The sequence below is a fragment of the Cebidichthys violaceus genome, unplaced genomic scaffold (genome assembly GCF_023349555.1).
Source record: "Cebidichthys violaceus isolate CVI_PGR_0920_01 unplaced genomic scaffold, fCebVio1.0.p SCAF_29, whole genome shotgun sequence".
Classification (NCBI taxonomy): Eukaryota; Metazoa; Chordata; class Actinopteri; order Perciformes; family Stichaeidae; genus Cebidichthys; species Cebidichthys violaceus.
In genome coordinates, this window is record NW_027176472.1 from 2,761,543 (window position 1) to 2,776,881 (window position 15,339).

The window sequence follows — 15,339 nt, forward strand, 5'->3', positions numbered from 1 at the left end:
GAGTTCACCTCGTTTCCTCGTCTGAGCTCAGTGTGCTAGCGTAGCGCGCCAACGCTAGCTATCGGTAAACACAGAGAGAAGTTCTGCAGGCGTTCCACGCGTCAACATGTCGACCTGTGGAGGTGGAAAGCCGATGGAGCAACGTGTCAAGAGTGGGTCTGAAGGCTGGTTTGACCTCCGGCTCCTCTCGTCATCCCGATGGTTGTAAATAACTTCTCAAATCGGTCCTTATATACCACCAAAAAAAGCCGGGCTGCTAGCAGCTCGTGGAAAAGTAAAAAAAAAAAGTGGATTTCTGCACAATAGCCGAAGCCGTGATTATGAACACGGAGAAAATGACCAATGTTTTTACTGCTGCTTAACACAATTAGCATGAAACCTAAGAGCCACTGCAATCACTGCTGCTGTGTGTGTGTGTGTGTGTGTGTGTGTGTGTGTGTGTGTGTGTGTGTGTGTGTGTGTGTGTGTGTTGTAAAAATACATGCGCAGACACACACACACACACACACACACACACACACACACACACACACACACACACACACACAGAAGGACTGTGTTTCAGTAAAACATGCTTTCCGAAAACAGAGTTATTCCTCTCCAGCGTGGACGTGACGTGGACCATAACTGTCTTCATAAAGAAGTCATTGTTCAGGTCTTTGCTGCGTCACTTCTCCTCTAGAGAAGGTCAGATGAACAAGAGACGTGGACGTAGTCGTCTCGTTGGTTTGTGGACGTTTTGAAGCTTCCAGTTCAGCATTTTGTCCGTCGCCATCTTGGTTTTTTATCAACCAGTAAACAGGAAGTGACCATATCTGGACTGAGGAGGAGTGACGTAGAAACGCCGTGACCTGTCAATCACTGTGTAGCCCCGCCCCTAACTGGTGACTGTGTTAACTGGTGACCGTGTTAATTGGTGTCCGGTGACCATGTTATAACTGGTAACCATGTTAACTGGTGACCATGTTATAACTGGTAACCGTGTTAACTGGTGACCGGTGACCGTGTTAACTGGTGACCGTGTTAATTGGTGACCGGTGACCATGTTAACTGGTGACCGGTGACCATGTTAACTGGTGACCGTGTTAATTGGTGACCGGTGGCCGTGTTAATTGGTGACCGGTGACCGTGTTAACTGGTGACCGTGTTAACTGGTGACCGGTGACCGTGTTAACTGGTGACCGTGTTAATTGGTGACCGGTGACCGTGTTAACTGGTGACCGTGTTAACTGGTGACCGGTGACCGTGTTAACTGGTGACCGGTGACCGTGTTAACTGGTGACCGTGTTAACTGGTGACCGGTGACCGTGTTAATTGGTGACCGGTGACCATGTTAACTGGTGACCGTGTTAACTGGTGACCGGTGACCGTGTTAACTGGTGACCGTGTTAACTGGTGACTCTCAGCCGTGGTTGCTCGTAGTCACTTATGGAAATAGTGGATAATAAACACAGATGACTATTTTAAACTATGACTATTTCTTTTACGAGGACGCTGACATGTTCTGTTGGTGTTTTTAAGTTCTCCATCTTCCTATATAATTTTCTGTTTGTTTTTTAAATTGTCCTTTCTTTCACTCTACATTTGATTTTGTTGGTATTGTTAATAAAAATAAACCTCAGGGATTCTTTCTGACTGTTCGTCATATTTCCTCTTCCTTTCACTTGTTGTTCCCTGAAGATGGATGTGTTGGATGTTTAGAAGACATCAGAAATAAATGAAGAGTTTGAGTCGAGGTCAAATCAATCTCTGGATTCTCAGTCACGTGTTCAGGCTTGTGCCAACATGTAGGAACACAAACACACACACACACACACACACACACACACACACACACACACACACACACAGTGTATGTACATATGCTGACAAAAGTTCACATACGCAGCTGTGAAAACACACACATGTAACACCCCCCCACCTCCACCCAATGCGCACACACACACACGCACGCAGGCACGCGCGCGCGCGCACACACACACACACACACACACACACACACACACACACACACACACACACACACACACACACACACACACACACACACACACACACACACACACACACACAAGCAGTGACCTCACACACCACTCTGTAATTCCTCATCTCTGACCCGTTTCTGTCACATGAAGCTCCGTTCCATCGTTTAGTTTCATTTAGTCATTTTTTCTTTTTTAAATTTATGTAACTTTGATTCATTATCAAAGACAATTGGATCCATTAAGAGATTCAAACTCCAACCTCAGTCCCAGGTCTGATCATATTGTTTTTAAATTAAAGTTAGAAATACTCAATGTAAAACGACTTGAAACATAATCCCCAGTGAACAGGAAGTGACCATATCTGGACTGAGGAGGAGTGACGTAGAGACGGCGCATATACGTCTCTGGTAGAGACCTGTCAATCAGCGTGTAGCCCCGCCCCTAAAGCATCCCCTGCTTTATGGTCTGTTTGACTCTAAATGGAGCATAATGTACTAAATGAACATCATGCTGTGTTGAAGAAGACTTGAAACTAGAGATTGAGACCATAAACTCATGTTTACAATGTTTACTGAGGGAATAAATCAAGAGAGAAGTAGAGTCATTTTAGACTAGACTTCTATACGACCAGAGGAGTCGCCCCCTGATGGACACTAGAGAGAATGCAACACACACACACACACTCTCTCTGAACTCACCCCCATGATTTTGCTCCTCTGCTCTACGTCCTCCCACATCGAGTGGACGATGTAACGACACATGTACTTTCCTTCTCTGCCCTCCTGACGCATCCGCACCAAACACATCCTAGAGGAAACACATCGTGAGATGAGGAAACAAGGACATGAGACGAGGAAACAAAGACGTGAGATGAGGAAATAAATAGTGAACACATGTGTGTGTGTGTGTGTGTGTGTGTGTGTGTGTGTGTGTGTGTGTGTGTGTGTGTGTGTGACTCACCACACGTGAAGCTGCGCTACTAAGAACCAAGAGTTGAGTGTGTCTGGGAGGGAGCACTCTGAAACAAACCAGCGATAACCAACATTATTATTATTATTATTATTATTATTATTATTATTATTAGTAGTATTGTAAGATCCGTTCATTGATTAGTCCAGCTGTTCTGGTGGGTGTCAGTAAAGCAGATGTGCTGCCAAATGGTTCCATTAAATTAGTTTAATATCGTTTTGGTCATTTACAAAGTTACATTAATATCTAAATGTGCTCAATAATTCACATTAATAAATAAAAAAAGATACAAATTCAAACAAAGTCTTTACGTAACACATATTTAACAAAAGTCATCCGGTGCTTCAGGTCAATATTTTACAGACACAACAAAGAATCAGCAGGTTGAAGACTAATAAAACAATAACTAGTTGCAGCCTTTGAGCATCACGTCCAATAGCAGCAGCCCTCATCCGTGAACCAATCAGAGGACGCGACAGACTGAGCTTCAGTTTACTGTCAACACTGTTTATAAATGGATTTAATCGTTTTACAATCTTTGTCAAATGAACGATAGACGTCGTCATAACTGTGTTGTTCTGCAGTGAAGACATTTCTAGCCGTGACGGTTCCGTTTCCACAGAGGAGCGGGGCTTTTATTTTGAAGGGCAAAACGCGGCTCACTTACTGTCAAAGAAGTCGTCGTAGTTGATTCTCTCTACGCAGCACGTGTACATCCGCAACGCAGCGATCTTTATTTTCTGTGAAGACAAAAAGGAGAAAATATATGTTATATATATATATATATATATATACACACACATACAGTACATACATACATATATATATACACATACATACATATGTTTTCTATACATGAATAAAATGTTCCACACGTTTCATCAAAATGTCTGTCTTCTGTCTTCATACAGTCAGAGCATGTGAACTGCTCCCACTGTTCATCAACATAATGCACCGTAACTCAGAGGTGACGACGGTTACCCGGCAATGTCCGGTAGTCTCCGGTGAGAGAGACGGCCGGTTCGCATTGTGACTCCGTCTCTGTTGTAGTCCTCTCCTCTTCATACGACTCGTGTGTTCTTCTGGTGACGGTGCGTCTGGAGGGAGGCTCCTACGTGACGTCATTCATGATCCTGAGAACGTTCCTCAGACCGACGTCTTCTCAACACTAGTCGTCCTGCAGTTTGTCTCTCTCCACTTCTCTGTGGCGTCTGTTAGCTTGTCTTTAGTTTATCTCTACTTCTCCACACGCTGCATCAAGGTAGTGATGGAGACTCCTCCACACGCTGCATCAACGTAGTGATGAAGACTCCTCCACACGCTGCATCAACGTAGTGATGAAGACTCCTCCACACGCTGCATCAACGTAGTGATGAAGACTCTGATGAAGACTCCTCCACCGTTTGTTCGGTGATTTGCTGCCATCAACGGTGTGGATTGCATTTAAAAAAAACTGTGTTTATTCCCTCCATTCCTTCATGCTTCCTCCCTCCTCCCTCCTTCATCACTCACCCATTTGTTGTATTTGAGCGGCCCCGTGAAGCCCATCGCCTCGATGAGCTTCGTGAAGGCCCCGACCTCCTCCTCCGTGTGCTGCCGCGTCTCCTTCACGTTAAAGAGCTGACGAGAAGAAGAAAAAATAAAAAGAAGTGGTGAGGAGAGGAAAGAGGAGGCGACGGGAGAAGACATGTGGGAGAGAACAGAGTGAGGAGAGGAGGGAGGAGACGAGGGATGAAGAGAGAAGGATGAGATGAAAGGAGGAGAGTGAGAAAAGAGTGAGGAGAGGAGGAAGAGGAGAGGAAGAGGGATGAAGAGAGAAGGATGAGATGAAAGGAGGAGAGTGAGAAAAGAGAGGAGGAGGAGGAGGAGGAGACGAGGGATGAAGAGAGAAGGATGAGATGAAAGGAGGAGAGTGAGAGAAAAGAGTGAGGAGAGGAGGAAGAGGAGAGGAGGAGGAGATGAGGGATGAAGAGAGAAAGATGAGATGAAAGGAGGAGAGTGAGAAAAGAGAGGAGAGGAGGAAGAGGAGGAGGAGGAGACGAGGGATGAAGAGAGAAGGATGAGATGAAAGGAGGAGAGAGAGAGAAAAGAGGAGGAAGAGGAGGAGGGAGTGAAAGCAGCTTCAGCAGGACTCCTTGAAGCTCGTTAGTCATGTGATTAACTCTTACGTCACGAGGACTTTCACACTAAACTAACAAACATTATGTTATAAAAACAACACAGAGAGAAAAACTTTAACTCTTCAACCTTGACAAACGCAGACCAGCTGCACTCCTTCCCTTCACAATAAAAGCCATAGCCATACAATATTCGCAGGAGAGTCTTTTGAATGCATAACCTGTACTTAACTTAACTAAACCTTAATAATACTTTTTAATTACTTTTTAATAAAATACTTTAATTTGAGTTCCCTCTGGTAAACATCTAGGGCTTTTATTGTGAAAGGTAAGAACAGAAACATCAACCGAGCTCTGGAGAATATCGCAGCATATTATTATTCATGTTCCGTGTGACGTCTGCAAGGAATACGTTGACGTGGGAAATAACTACACGGAACAAACGCACCCAGTGTGTGAAGGCCTTTAAAGGGGCTTAATATGCTCTGTGTGTTCACTGCCTGACCCTCATTAAACACACACACACACTCACACACACACACACACACACACACACACACACACACACACACACACACACACACACACACACACACACACACACACACACACACACACACACACACACACACACACACACCGTGGCCTTTACTGAGCGCGTGCAGCTGCAGACCTATTCTGAGCTGCCTTCATGTCCCGACAGTTGTGTTACTGGTTACTCTTCATCACCGCGATGAAGAGTACGATGTATGACGAAGAGCTGCAGACGATGAAGGAAAACTCTCCGACTCGTCCTCGACGTAAAACCTCGTCTTTCGCTCTGGTTGGTAACAATAGACGTCGCCTGTTGTTTGTGGACGTTTTGAAGCCTCCAGTTCTGCATTTCGGCCGTCGCCATCTTGGTTTCTTTTTGCAACCAGTGAACAGGAAGTGACCTTATTTGGACTGAGGAGGAGTGACGTAGAGACGCCGTATATACGTCTCTGGTAGAGACCTGTCAATCACTGTGTAGCCCCGCCCCCTAAATCATCCCCTGCTTTATGGTCTGTTTGACTCTAAATGGAGCATAATGTACTAAATGAACATCATGCTGTATTGAAGAAGACTGTAAACTAGAGATTGAGACCATAAACTCATGTTTACAATGTTTACTGAGGGAATAAATCAAGAGAGAAGTAGAGTCATTTTAGACTAGACTTCTATACAACCAGAGGAGCTACGTACTGAATGTCCGAGTGTGCGTCTCGTTACCTGTGAGGTGAGGTGAAGTGTCCGACACGGTGTTAAACTGGGAGAAGAGACTCTGGCCGGTTGACAAGCTGCTGAAGCTCTGGAGAAACCGGCTTCTTGATGCACCACCTGGACGGAGACGCAGAGAGAATCACACTCAAACAGTGAGTCAGATTCATCTGCTGCCAAACGTGTATCAAGTTACATGAACAGCAGCAGAGACACGTTGTTGTTGTTGGAGGGAATCAACACGATTCCAGGTTCTCTAATGTGAGGATTTAGTGTTTTCACTTTTATTTTATTTGAATAATTTCTTAATGTTGTTCTTCACCCGTTCTGCTGTTAAAGCGTCTCCAGTGTGACGATGTTCTTTATTACTGAACATCTTCAGGTTTGGACCGTTCTCACCGATGGAACTGGAATATATATATTTGGACACCTGGAAGCTGCTCTAGTTGCCTCTGGACCCATATTCTTCACATGTTGACATTGTTTGTGTACTTTGTACTCCTGGTGTTCTCATGTATGTAACTGGGACTAGTTGTCTCTAGAGAAGAGACCAAGTAAAGCAGGTTTTTATGTCTGTTAAACACAGAGTTTAAATAGGTTGAGGTTTGGGTTAAACTAGTTCAGTGGACTTCATGTTTCCACCAAAGACCAGAGTCTCTTTAGACAACAGTTAACCTGCTGACAACCCCCACAGGTAACTAGTTAATGTCTTTAAACTAGTATCTGTGAGCGGTAACTAGTTAATGTCTTTAAACTAATATCTGTGAGCGCTAACTAGTTAATCTATTTAATCTAACAGCTGTGAGAGGTAACTAGTTAATCTATTTAAACTAACAGCTGTGAGAGGTAACTAGTTATTGTCTTTAAACCAGCAGCTGTGAGAGGTAACTAGTTAATATATTTAAACTAACAGCTGTGAGGTAACAAGTTAATCTATTTAAACTAGTAGCTGTGAGAGGTAACTAGTTCATGTCTTTAAACTAGTAGCTGTGAGAGGTAACTAGTTAATCTATTTAAACTAGTAGCTGTGAGAGGTAACTAGTTCATGTCTTTAAACTAGTAGCTGTGAGAGGTAACTAGTTAATCTATTTAATCTAACAGCTGTGAGAGGTAACTAGTTAATCTATTTAAACTAACAGCTGTGAGAGGTAACTAGTTATTGTCTTTAAACTAGTAGCTGTGAGAGGTAACTATTTAATCCCTTTAAACTAGTAGCTGTGAGAGGTAACTAGTTAATATCTTTAAATTAACAGCTGTGAGGTAACAAGTTAATCTATTTAAACTAGTAGCTGTGAGAGGTAACTAGTTCATGTCTTTAAACTAGTAGCTGTGAGAGGTAACTAGTTCATGTCTTTAAACTAGTAGCTGTGAGAGGTAACTAGTTAATCTATTTAAACTAGTAGCTATGAGAGGTAACAAGTTCATGTCTTTAAACTAGTAGCTGTGAGAGGTAACTAGTTAATCTATTTAAACTAGTAGCTGTGAGAGGTAACTAGTTCATGTCTTTAAACTAGTAGCTGTGAGAGGTAACTAGTTAATCTATTTAAACTAGTAGCTATGAGAGGTAACAAGTTCATGTCTTTAAACTAGTAGCTGTGAGAGGTAACTAATTAATATCTTTAAACTAGTAGCTGTGAGAGGTAACTAGTTCATCTCTTTAAACTAGTAGCTGTGAGAGGTAACTAGTTCATGTCTTTAAACTAGTAGCTGTGAGAGGTAATGAGTTCATCTCTTTAAACTAGTAGCTGTGAGAGGTAACTAATTAATCTCTTTAAACTAGTAGCTGTGAGAGGTAACTAGTTCATGTCTTTAAACTAGTAGCTGTGAGAGGTAACTAATTAATCTCTTTAAACTAGTAGCTGTGAGAGTTGGTGGTTCGATAACAACTCAAACACACACATAATAAACACAATAAGTTATTAAATAACTAGTTATTACTGTACATCGTTCACGTCATCGCCTGTTGTCGCGGTGTATTAAAACAACCCGTTAGTGCTCGTTAAAGAACGTAATGTTGGTTTAATCAAATCCAATTAGCCGGCTAAGCTAACATTAGCTCATTACCTTCCCGTAGGCGGCTCTGGACGCCGTCACGTTACTAACGTTAATAACGTGATTATTAACGTTAATAACGTTTCTGACGGCGGACTGCAGCGGCCGCCGATACATGGCTCTCTTCTCTCCGCGTCTTAATGTCACAGCTACGAAGCGGCTCCCTCCAGTGAAACCTTCAGGTTTGGTAACAACCGTCCTGTTCCTGCCTGCTGCTCCTCCTCCTTCTCAGCAATGTCAACGGGATTCGTCCGGCGCCGAATTCTGTCCGACCGGAAATAAAGGTTCCGTGAAGGAGAAGGGTTCCGCTTGGACGGTTATTAATGCTGACGATTTTTAATATTGTTTTTATTTTGTATTGTAGATCCAACGTATTTACCAATAGGTTCAAAGTAATTTAAACATTCGCTAAATTAAAAACATATTTATTGTCATGTAGGTTATTCATATAAAAGTAATTTGCCATGGTGTGTGGTGCATATACTAAATACAAAATAATATCAATATGGAATATTATAATACAAAAATAATACAGGATAAACATATTAAGAAAATAAAAAATACAGTCAGTGTACTGACACACAGTCAAATATACATTTATGAGGCAAATATTGTCTCCTTTTTATTATTTTACAACATTAGTTAATTTGTATATTTAGATTATTAATACAAAAATATAAACCAACTAATTGACGATGGTGTGTTAATTATAAAACTATGCAGCGGTATATTAAATAATTAAAATGAGCATCAATGCATCAATAACTACAATTCAGTAATATATGTTATTCTGCATAATGATTATGTAGTTTTGAATGCAGGACTTTTACTTGTAACAGAGTATTTCTACACTGTGGTATTACTATTTTTACTTCAGTAAAAGATCAGAGTACTTCTTCCACCACTGCCTGTGGGAGCTTATACTATTTTCATGTACTCATCTGCACTTCCCATGAATAATTACCTATCTATCCTGTAATTCTCCGAATGCAAACCTATAATTTGCTGTAATAACAGTCATCCTTTCAGATTAACGTCACAAAGGGACTATCTACTCCACAGAGTAAGCAGGACCACGCATGGCTGCCTCCACCGACTGTTCAAAGCCATCCAGCTAATCAGCTGCTTCCTGCTGAAGCTCCCAGACAACCACAGTATGTGAGAGGATAATGTGTTGGTCCCATCATGTACAAACACTGACATATAATGACTTTGGTAAATCCCTGACCTTTCCTTCTGGCTAATGTCCACCAGGGGGCGACTCCTCTGGTTGTATAGAAGTCTAGTCTAAAATGACTCTACTTCTCTCTTGATTTATTCCCTCAGTAAACATTGTAAACATGAGTTTATGGTCTCAATCTCTAGTTTACAGTCTTCTTCAATACAGCATGATGTTCATTTAGTACATTATGGTCCATTTAGAGTCAAACAGACCAGAAAGCAGGGGATGCTTTAGGGGCGGGGCTACACAGTGATTGACAGGTCTCGACCAGAGAGGGATCTCTACGTCACTCCTCAGTCCATATATGGTCACTTCCTGTTCACTGGTTGCAAAAAGAGAGAGAGAGAGACACACACACACAGAGAGAGAGAGAGACAGACAGAGAGAGAGAGAGAGACAGACAGAGAGAGAGACAGAGAGAGAGAGACAGAGAGAGAGAGAGAGGGAAAGAGAGAGACAGAGAGAGAGAGAGACAGAGAGAGAGAGAGAAACAGAATGAAAGGGCGTGAAAGGAAAGAAACTAAAAAGGTCAAGTGGAGTTTTCTGGACCGTTTGTGAGGAAGTGAAATCAGCGGCTTCAGATTGATGCTGAACCTGAACAGTTACAAAAATAATCCAGCTGTGAGTTATGAGACGCGGCCGAGTGGGGTAGCGTCAGGTCTAGCCACCGCTATTTCCTCTGCAGTCGGTCAGATGCCGTACTCCCTGCAGTGACCTCACCTGGCAACACACACACACACACACACACACACACACACACACACACACACACACACACACACGCACACACACGCACACGCACACAACTTGATGTAGCGTTTTGAATAACCCTCCCAGGAAGCCACCAAAAGTCCCAGCAGTCTGCCTCTGCTCCAGACTTAAAATGTGCCGAGTAGATTACACTTTATGGGTTTGACAGTTTAGTTTATAATCCACAGAACAAAAATAATAAAAAAAACTGGTGGAAGCCTCTAATGAAAGGCATGAAAGGAACACTTCATCAATTATTCCCCCTGTGTTACCTTGTACTTGTACTATATATACATTACTATATACTGTACTGAGTACAGTAAAGGAGGGCCAGTTTGTGCCCGTCTACATCCTCAAACTGATTCACTAAGAGAGAAAGCACTACTTTGAAAAACGCTTGCTATGTTTAGCTTTTAGTAGATTTGAGGCTCCTGTAGTGTTGAAGTCTATTCAAATGAAGTTACAACCAGGAACCTTCATTGAGTGTTGGTTCTGTCGCCCCCTGTGGAGTAAAGCTGTAGTGTCTCTGAGCACCAGATTCCAGAAACCTCTCATTCTACTGCAGCAGGGTCTGACAGTCTGACCCTCTCAGTCCTGGTTCTGGTTCTGCCGTGGTTCTGGTTCCCTCCAGCGGGTCCAGCAGTACGTCCTGGGTCTCCAGTGGATAGGAGAAGCTCTGCTCCTGGAGGAGAAGGAGGAGGAGGAGGAGGAGGAGGAGGAGACGACGCTGCTGCTGCCGGGAGCTGAGCTCTCCTTCTCCCTCTGGAGCTCCTGGACCTGGGTCTGTCCACGGTGGACCGGTCTCTACTGGAGGATCTGGGTCTGTCCACGGTGGACCTGGTCTCTGCTGGAGTCTGAGCTGAAGGAGGTTCTGGTGAACCTGCATGAGTTCATCCGGTTTCACCAGAATCCGACCCGGTGGCTCCGATGACGAGCTTTAAGAATAACTCTATAGAAACAGACCATCTTCTCTCTGATGGTCTCTGTACTGATGGAGGTCTGATAGAGGATCAGGACTTCATTTAGCCCGTGTTTCCTTTCATGAAGTCGATTTTATTTGCTAATCTCAAACATTCACAAAACATTCTGTAGTCGCTATGATTACATGATGAATTAGAAACCACTAACATTTTACATTCAAAACTATCTTCCCAATATCTTCCTCCACAATGAGGTGACTGTAAAACATAAATACTCATTAAAATACAAGTATATAAAAACTCATGTTTCCAGGAAGTACAGTGAATGTGATTATATGACGTGTTATGAGATGTCAGGCTCCACGTCTGTCTCTCTCCTTCCAAAAATACAGTTTCTGTGAGTGTGTACGTCGGCAAGATGGTGAACGGATAATCATAACAATAAAAAATAATCTTCAATGAACTTAAATCTTGCTTTACAACAAAGTGAAGAAACAAAAAGAAAAGAATACACAAAAACAATTAAATTAGTGTGCTAGTACCCAACATGCATTAATGTCTTTTGTGTTCATGCATATTTGTTTATGTGTGATTGTCTTGGTATGCAACTTTGTCTAAGTCTTGTGCATTCACTCTGTGTGTGTGTGTGTGTGTGTGTGTGTGTGTGTGTGTGTGTTTTTGTATTAATAAAGAGTGATAGATGGCGGACTCAGAGGAAGCGCAGGATTCCTGCTCGGCTCCTGTTCCTGTGAGAAACCTCGCTAAAGAAAGCAGACATAAATAACGGCTGCCACTCCGCCATCCTGCCCGCAATACTACACGGTGTGTATGTAGAAGATGTGTGTGTGTGTGTGTGTGTGTGTGTGTGTGTGTGTGTGTGTGTGTGTGTGTGTGTGAGAAAGTGCAAAGAAAACAAAGGTCAAAGGATGTATTTATACTCACACATGCAAAAAAGCAAGTGAGTGATGGTCCTGCCTCTCCTCAAAGACACGTAGTAAAGTGTCCATGTGTTGTGGTGTGTCTGTTCCATCAGCTGCTCCCACAACGGGAACAACAACAAAAAAAGAGTCAGTGAACGTCTCACCAAAGTGTGCGATCGCCTTGTTTCCACACGGCCCCTTTGGTTTCAAAGAGTTGCTTCTTGGGGGACGGAGCCATTAAGGAGAAATGTTGTGAACACGGGAGCCGTTAAATCGACCCGTAGCAGATGATCGCAGGTTTAGATTAGATTCAAAAGGCAATTTGCTTTACTTACCACACGCTGCTTGTATGGTAATGGGATGTGGAGCTCAAATAAAAGTGCACCCGATTAGATTTAAAAGTTGGTAAATGTTGACAGATGGGAGGGGGGGGGGTTGCAAGCTGAGACCCGTCATCCCGTCTCAGGTAGGTAGCTTGAGGTACAACCTCTGCAGACATGTTCTTCCAATCCTTTTATTTGCTTCGTCGTGCAGAAACGTGAACAAAGTCCATTTGTTTCAACCGACAACCAAACCATTTGGACCGTGACAACAAACTGTTGAAGGCACAGCGGTGAAAACCCTTCTCTCTTCTGGGGTCAAACACCTGATGACAACAGTGATTCCTGTACCGTTATATCTAGTAAAGCACCATCCAACGTATACACAGATAATAACAATCACATTTCTGGTTATTCCAACGCCATATTTGCGTTCTTTCTCTTTTAACTCGGTTATCTTTTCTCCAACCTTTTTGGTTGATAATGATTTGGGGAAACAAGGTTTATGTCCGTGGCTAACGCTGTCGCATCACAGCCTGGGGTTCGATCTGTGTGGAATTTGCACGTTCAAAGACGTGCAGCTTAGGTTTATTGATGACTCTAAATTGCCTGTAGGTGTGGATGTGAGCGTGAATGGTTGTCTGTCTCCATGTGTTGGCCCTGCGATAATCTGGCGACCTGTGCAGGGTGAACCCTGCCTTCGCCCAATGTCAGCCGGGATCGGCTTCATCCATCAGGCTACAAACATGCACAGGTTGCCCTGCACCTCCTTGAAGTGTTGTCCACCTTAACATGCTGTATTTATGCAACACACCAAGTTTGTAGCTTGTTGGTTTAGAAAACAAAAGCATGGTTATGGGTGGGCCCCCAGAGGTGCTGGTTGCAGTGTTGTCTGTTTGCTTGTTTATTCAAAGTTTTATACTGAACAAGTCCAAAATCGCATGTCCAAATCGCACCCAAATCCACACTGCACGTCCTTGGGGCTCCAGCAAAACAGCAGCCGAGTGTGGAGTTAATCGGAAAAACAGATCTCGAGATATGTGAAGGACACACAGACAGACAGACAGAGACCATAGCACCACAAACGCATCGTGGGGCTCATGCTTCAAGTCATTGCAGACCTCTGTATTAAAGCAGACTAACCAAGTGCTGCAAGTGCCGACACAAAACCATGAAAAGTTTATTAACGAACAATGACGCTTTACTTTTGGACATTGTATTGCAAACATGGACGAACAAATTAAATATGTTATAAGTGAACATTTTACTGATACACACCAGAGCAGTGCTGAAGTTCGGCCAACCGCCATGCAAAGTCTGTGGAAAGCTGCGGCGGCTGTTTGATTCAAAGTGTGACCAAAGTAAAAGTTGAGGATAGTTTACCTTCTGGTGGCAATTTGCGGCCAGAGAACCCTGCTGAGTGTTCATTACTCCTGTGAAAAGTTGTCACGGAGAATTTCTCCTCGCCAGAAAAATATAATTATTGCAGCGAGCCGCACACTGCGTGTTGTGTTTTCGGCGTCAGGCTTCTTGAGTTTAAATTATGCGGCTTGTGTAGAAAATGTATGAAAAACACAAGTCAGGTTTACACCAAACTCTACTCAGACATTCCCAGAGGTGAACATGGCTGCCAGACTCAGTGTAACGGGACTCAAACGCAGCATTTCGGGAATAAACAAACGCCGTCCATGAATTTATATTGCTCACCTTCAAAAACCGAGTGAAGACGGACGCCAAATAAAAACGCTCTCCAACACGTCTGGCCCGCCTGCATCACAGTGTTGACGGGAGAAGGAAGAGACGAGAAGAAGGACTGAGAGGCAAAGATTGGAGGAGATGTAAATACAAGAGGAGAGGAAAATGTCTGAGTGTGTGATGACAGAGCGGCTCTCCTGCTGAGACGGCCTGATTTCCAGAGCGTTTAAATGGTTGGGGGCTAAAACAACAACACAAATGACACGTTTAAAGCCTTAAGGTTATGCTAACACTCTGTTTCTCTTTTTACTCTCTCCATCCTCCGCCTCTCTCGCTGCCTGGCTCTTCCTTCCCTCACCCCCCTGGCTAGTGTTACCACTAACACCTCCTGACGCAGGACAGGGTACCAGCCTGCTGTACAAACTGATGATCTAACCGACACAGCTGCTCTGAGTGTGTGTGTGTGTGTGTGTGTGTGTGTGTGTGTGTGTGTGTGTGTGTGTGTGTGTGAGTGTGTGTGTGCTGTTAAGCGAGGCAGTGACATACCGCACCACAGAGTAAGAAACAAGTGAGATCCGTGAAACAGTGTGGTGAGTGGTACTTCAATATATTTGTTTTATTATTTATTATTCTTTGATGAAGTTTGAATGTCTGGTGACGCTTTTCAAGGTTTTATGAAGTTTTCTTAATTGCTTTAATAGTTCTTACAATAACACTGCAGCTCTGTGAGGCTGCACTTTGCTGCTTTCAGCTAAATGCTAACATCAGCGTGCTAACACGCTCACAACGACAATGCTAACGTGCTAATGTTTAGCTTGTATAATGATGAGCATGTTCACCATCTTTGTTAAGGATATCAGCTCGCTAAACGTTTGCTAGTTAGCACAAAACACACAGTACAGCTGAGGCTAACGTGCTAGCTAGCACAAAATACACGGCACAGCTGAGGCTAACGTTTGCTAGCTAGCACAAAACACACGGCACAGCTGAGGCTAACGTTTGCTAGCTAGCACAAAACACACAGCACAGCTGAGGCTAACGCGCTAGTTAGCAGTTAACACCAAGTATGACTTATTTGATAGTTGGTCATACAAATTTGGTGGACAAATTTGGATTTTTGACTTGATTATGATTTGTTAAGTTACGATAA

At 43.2% G+C, this 15,339-nt stretch overlaps 1 protein-coding gene across 1 annotated transcript in view; it reads right to left on the minus strand.

Moving 5' to 3' along the window:
• Positions 1-8,601, minus strand: part of uqcc1 (ubiquinol-cytochrome c reductase complex assembly factor 1) — an 11,173-nt gene extending 2,572 nt beyond the window's left edge. The window contains exons 1-6 of the mRNA XM_068722245.1: positions 8,375-8,601; positions 6,323-6,430; positions 4,467-4,574; positions 3,622-3,694; positions 2,946-3,003; positions 2,684-2,792 (exon numbers count right to left, since the gene is read on the minus strand). Coding sequence (XP_068578346.1) covers positions 2,684-2,792; positions 2,946-3,003; positions 3,622-3,694; positions 4,467-4,574; positions 6,323-6,430; positions 8,375-8,479 — 561 coding nt within the window. The 5' untranslated portion in view covers positions 8,480-8,601. The remainder of the gene's footprint in view (positions 1-2,683; positions 2,793-2,945; positions 3,004-3,621; positions 3,695-4,466; positions 4,575-6,322; positions 6,431-8,374) is intronic.
• Between the last annotated feature and the right edge of the window lie 6,738 nt (positions 8,602-15,339).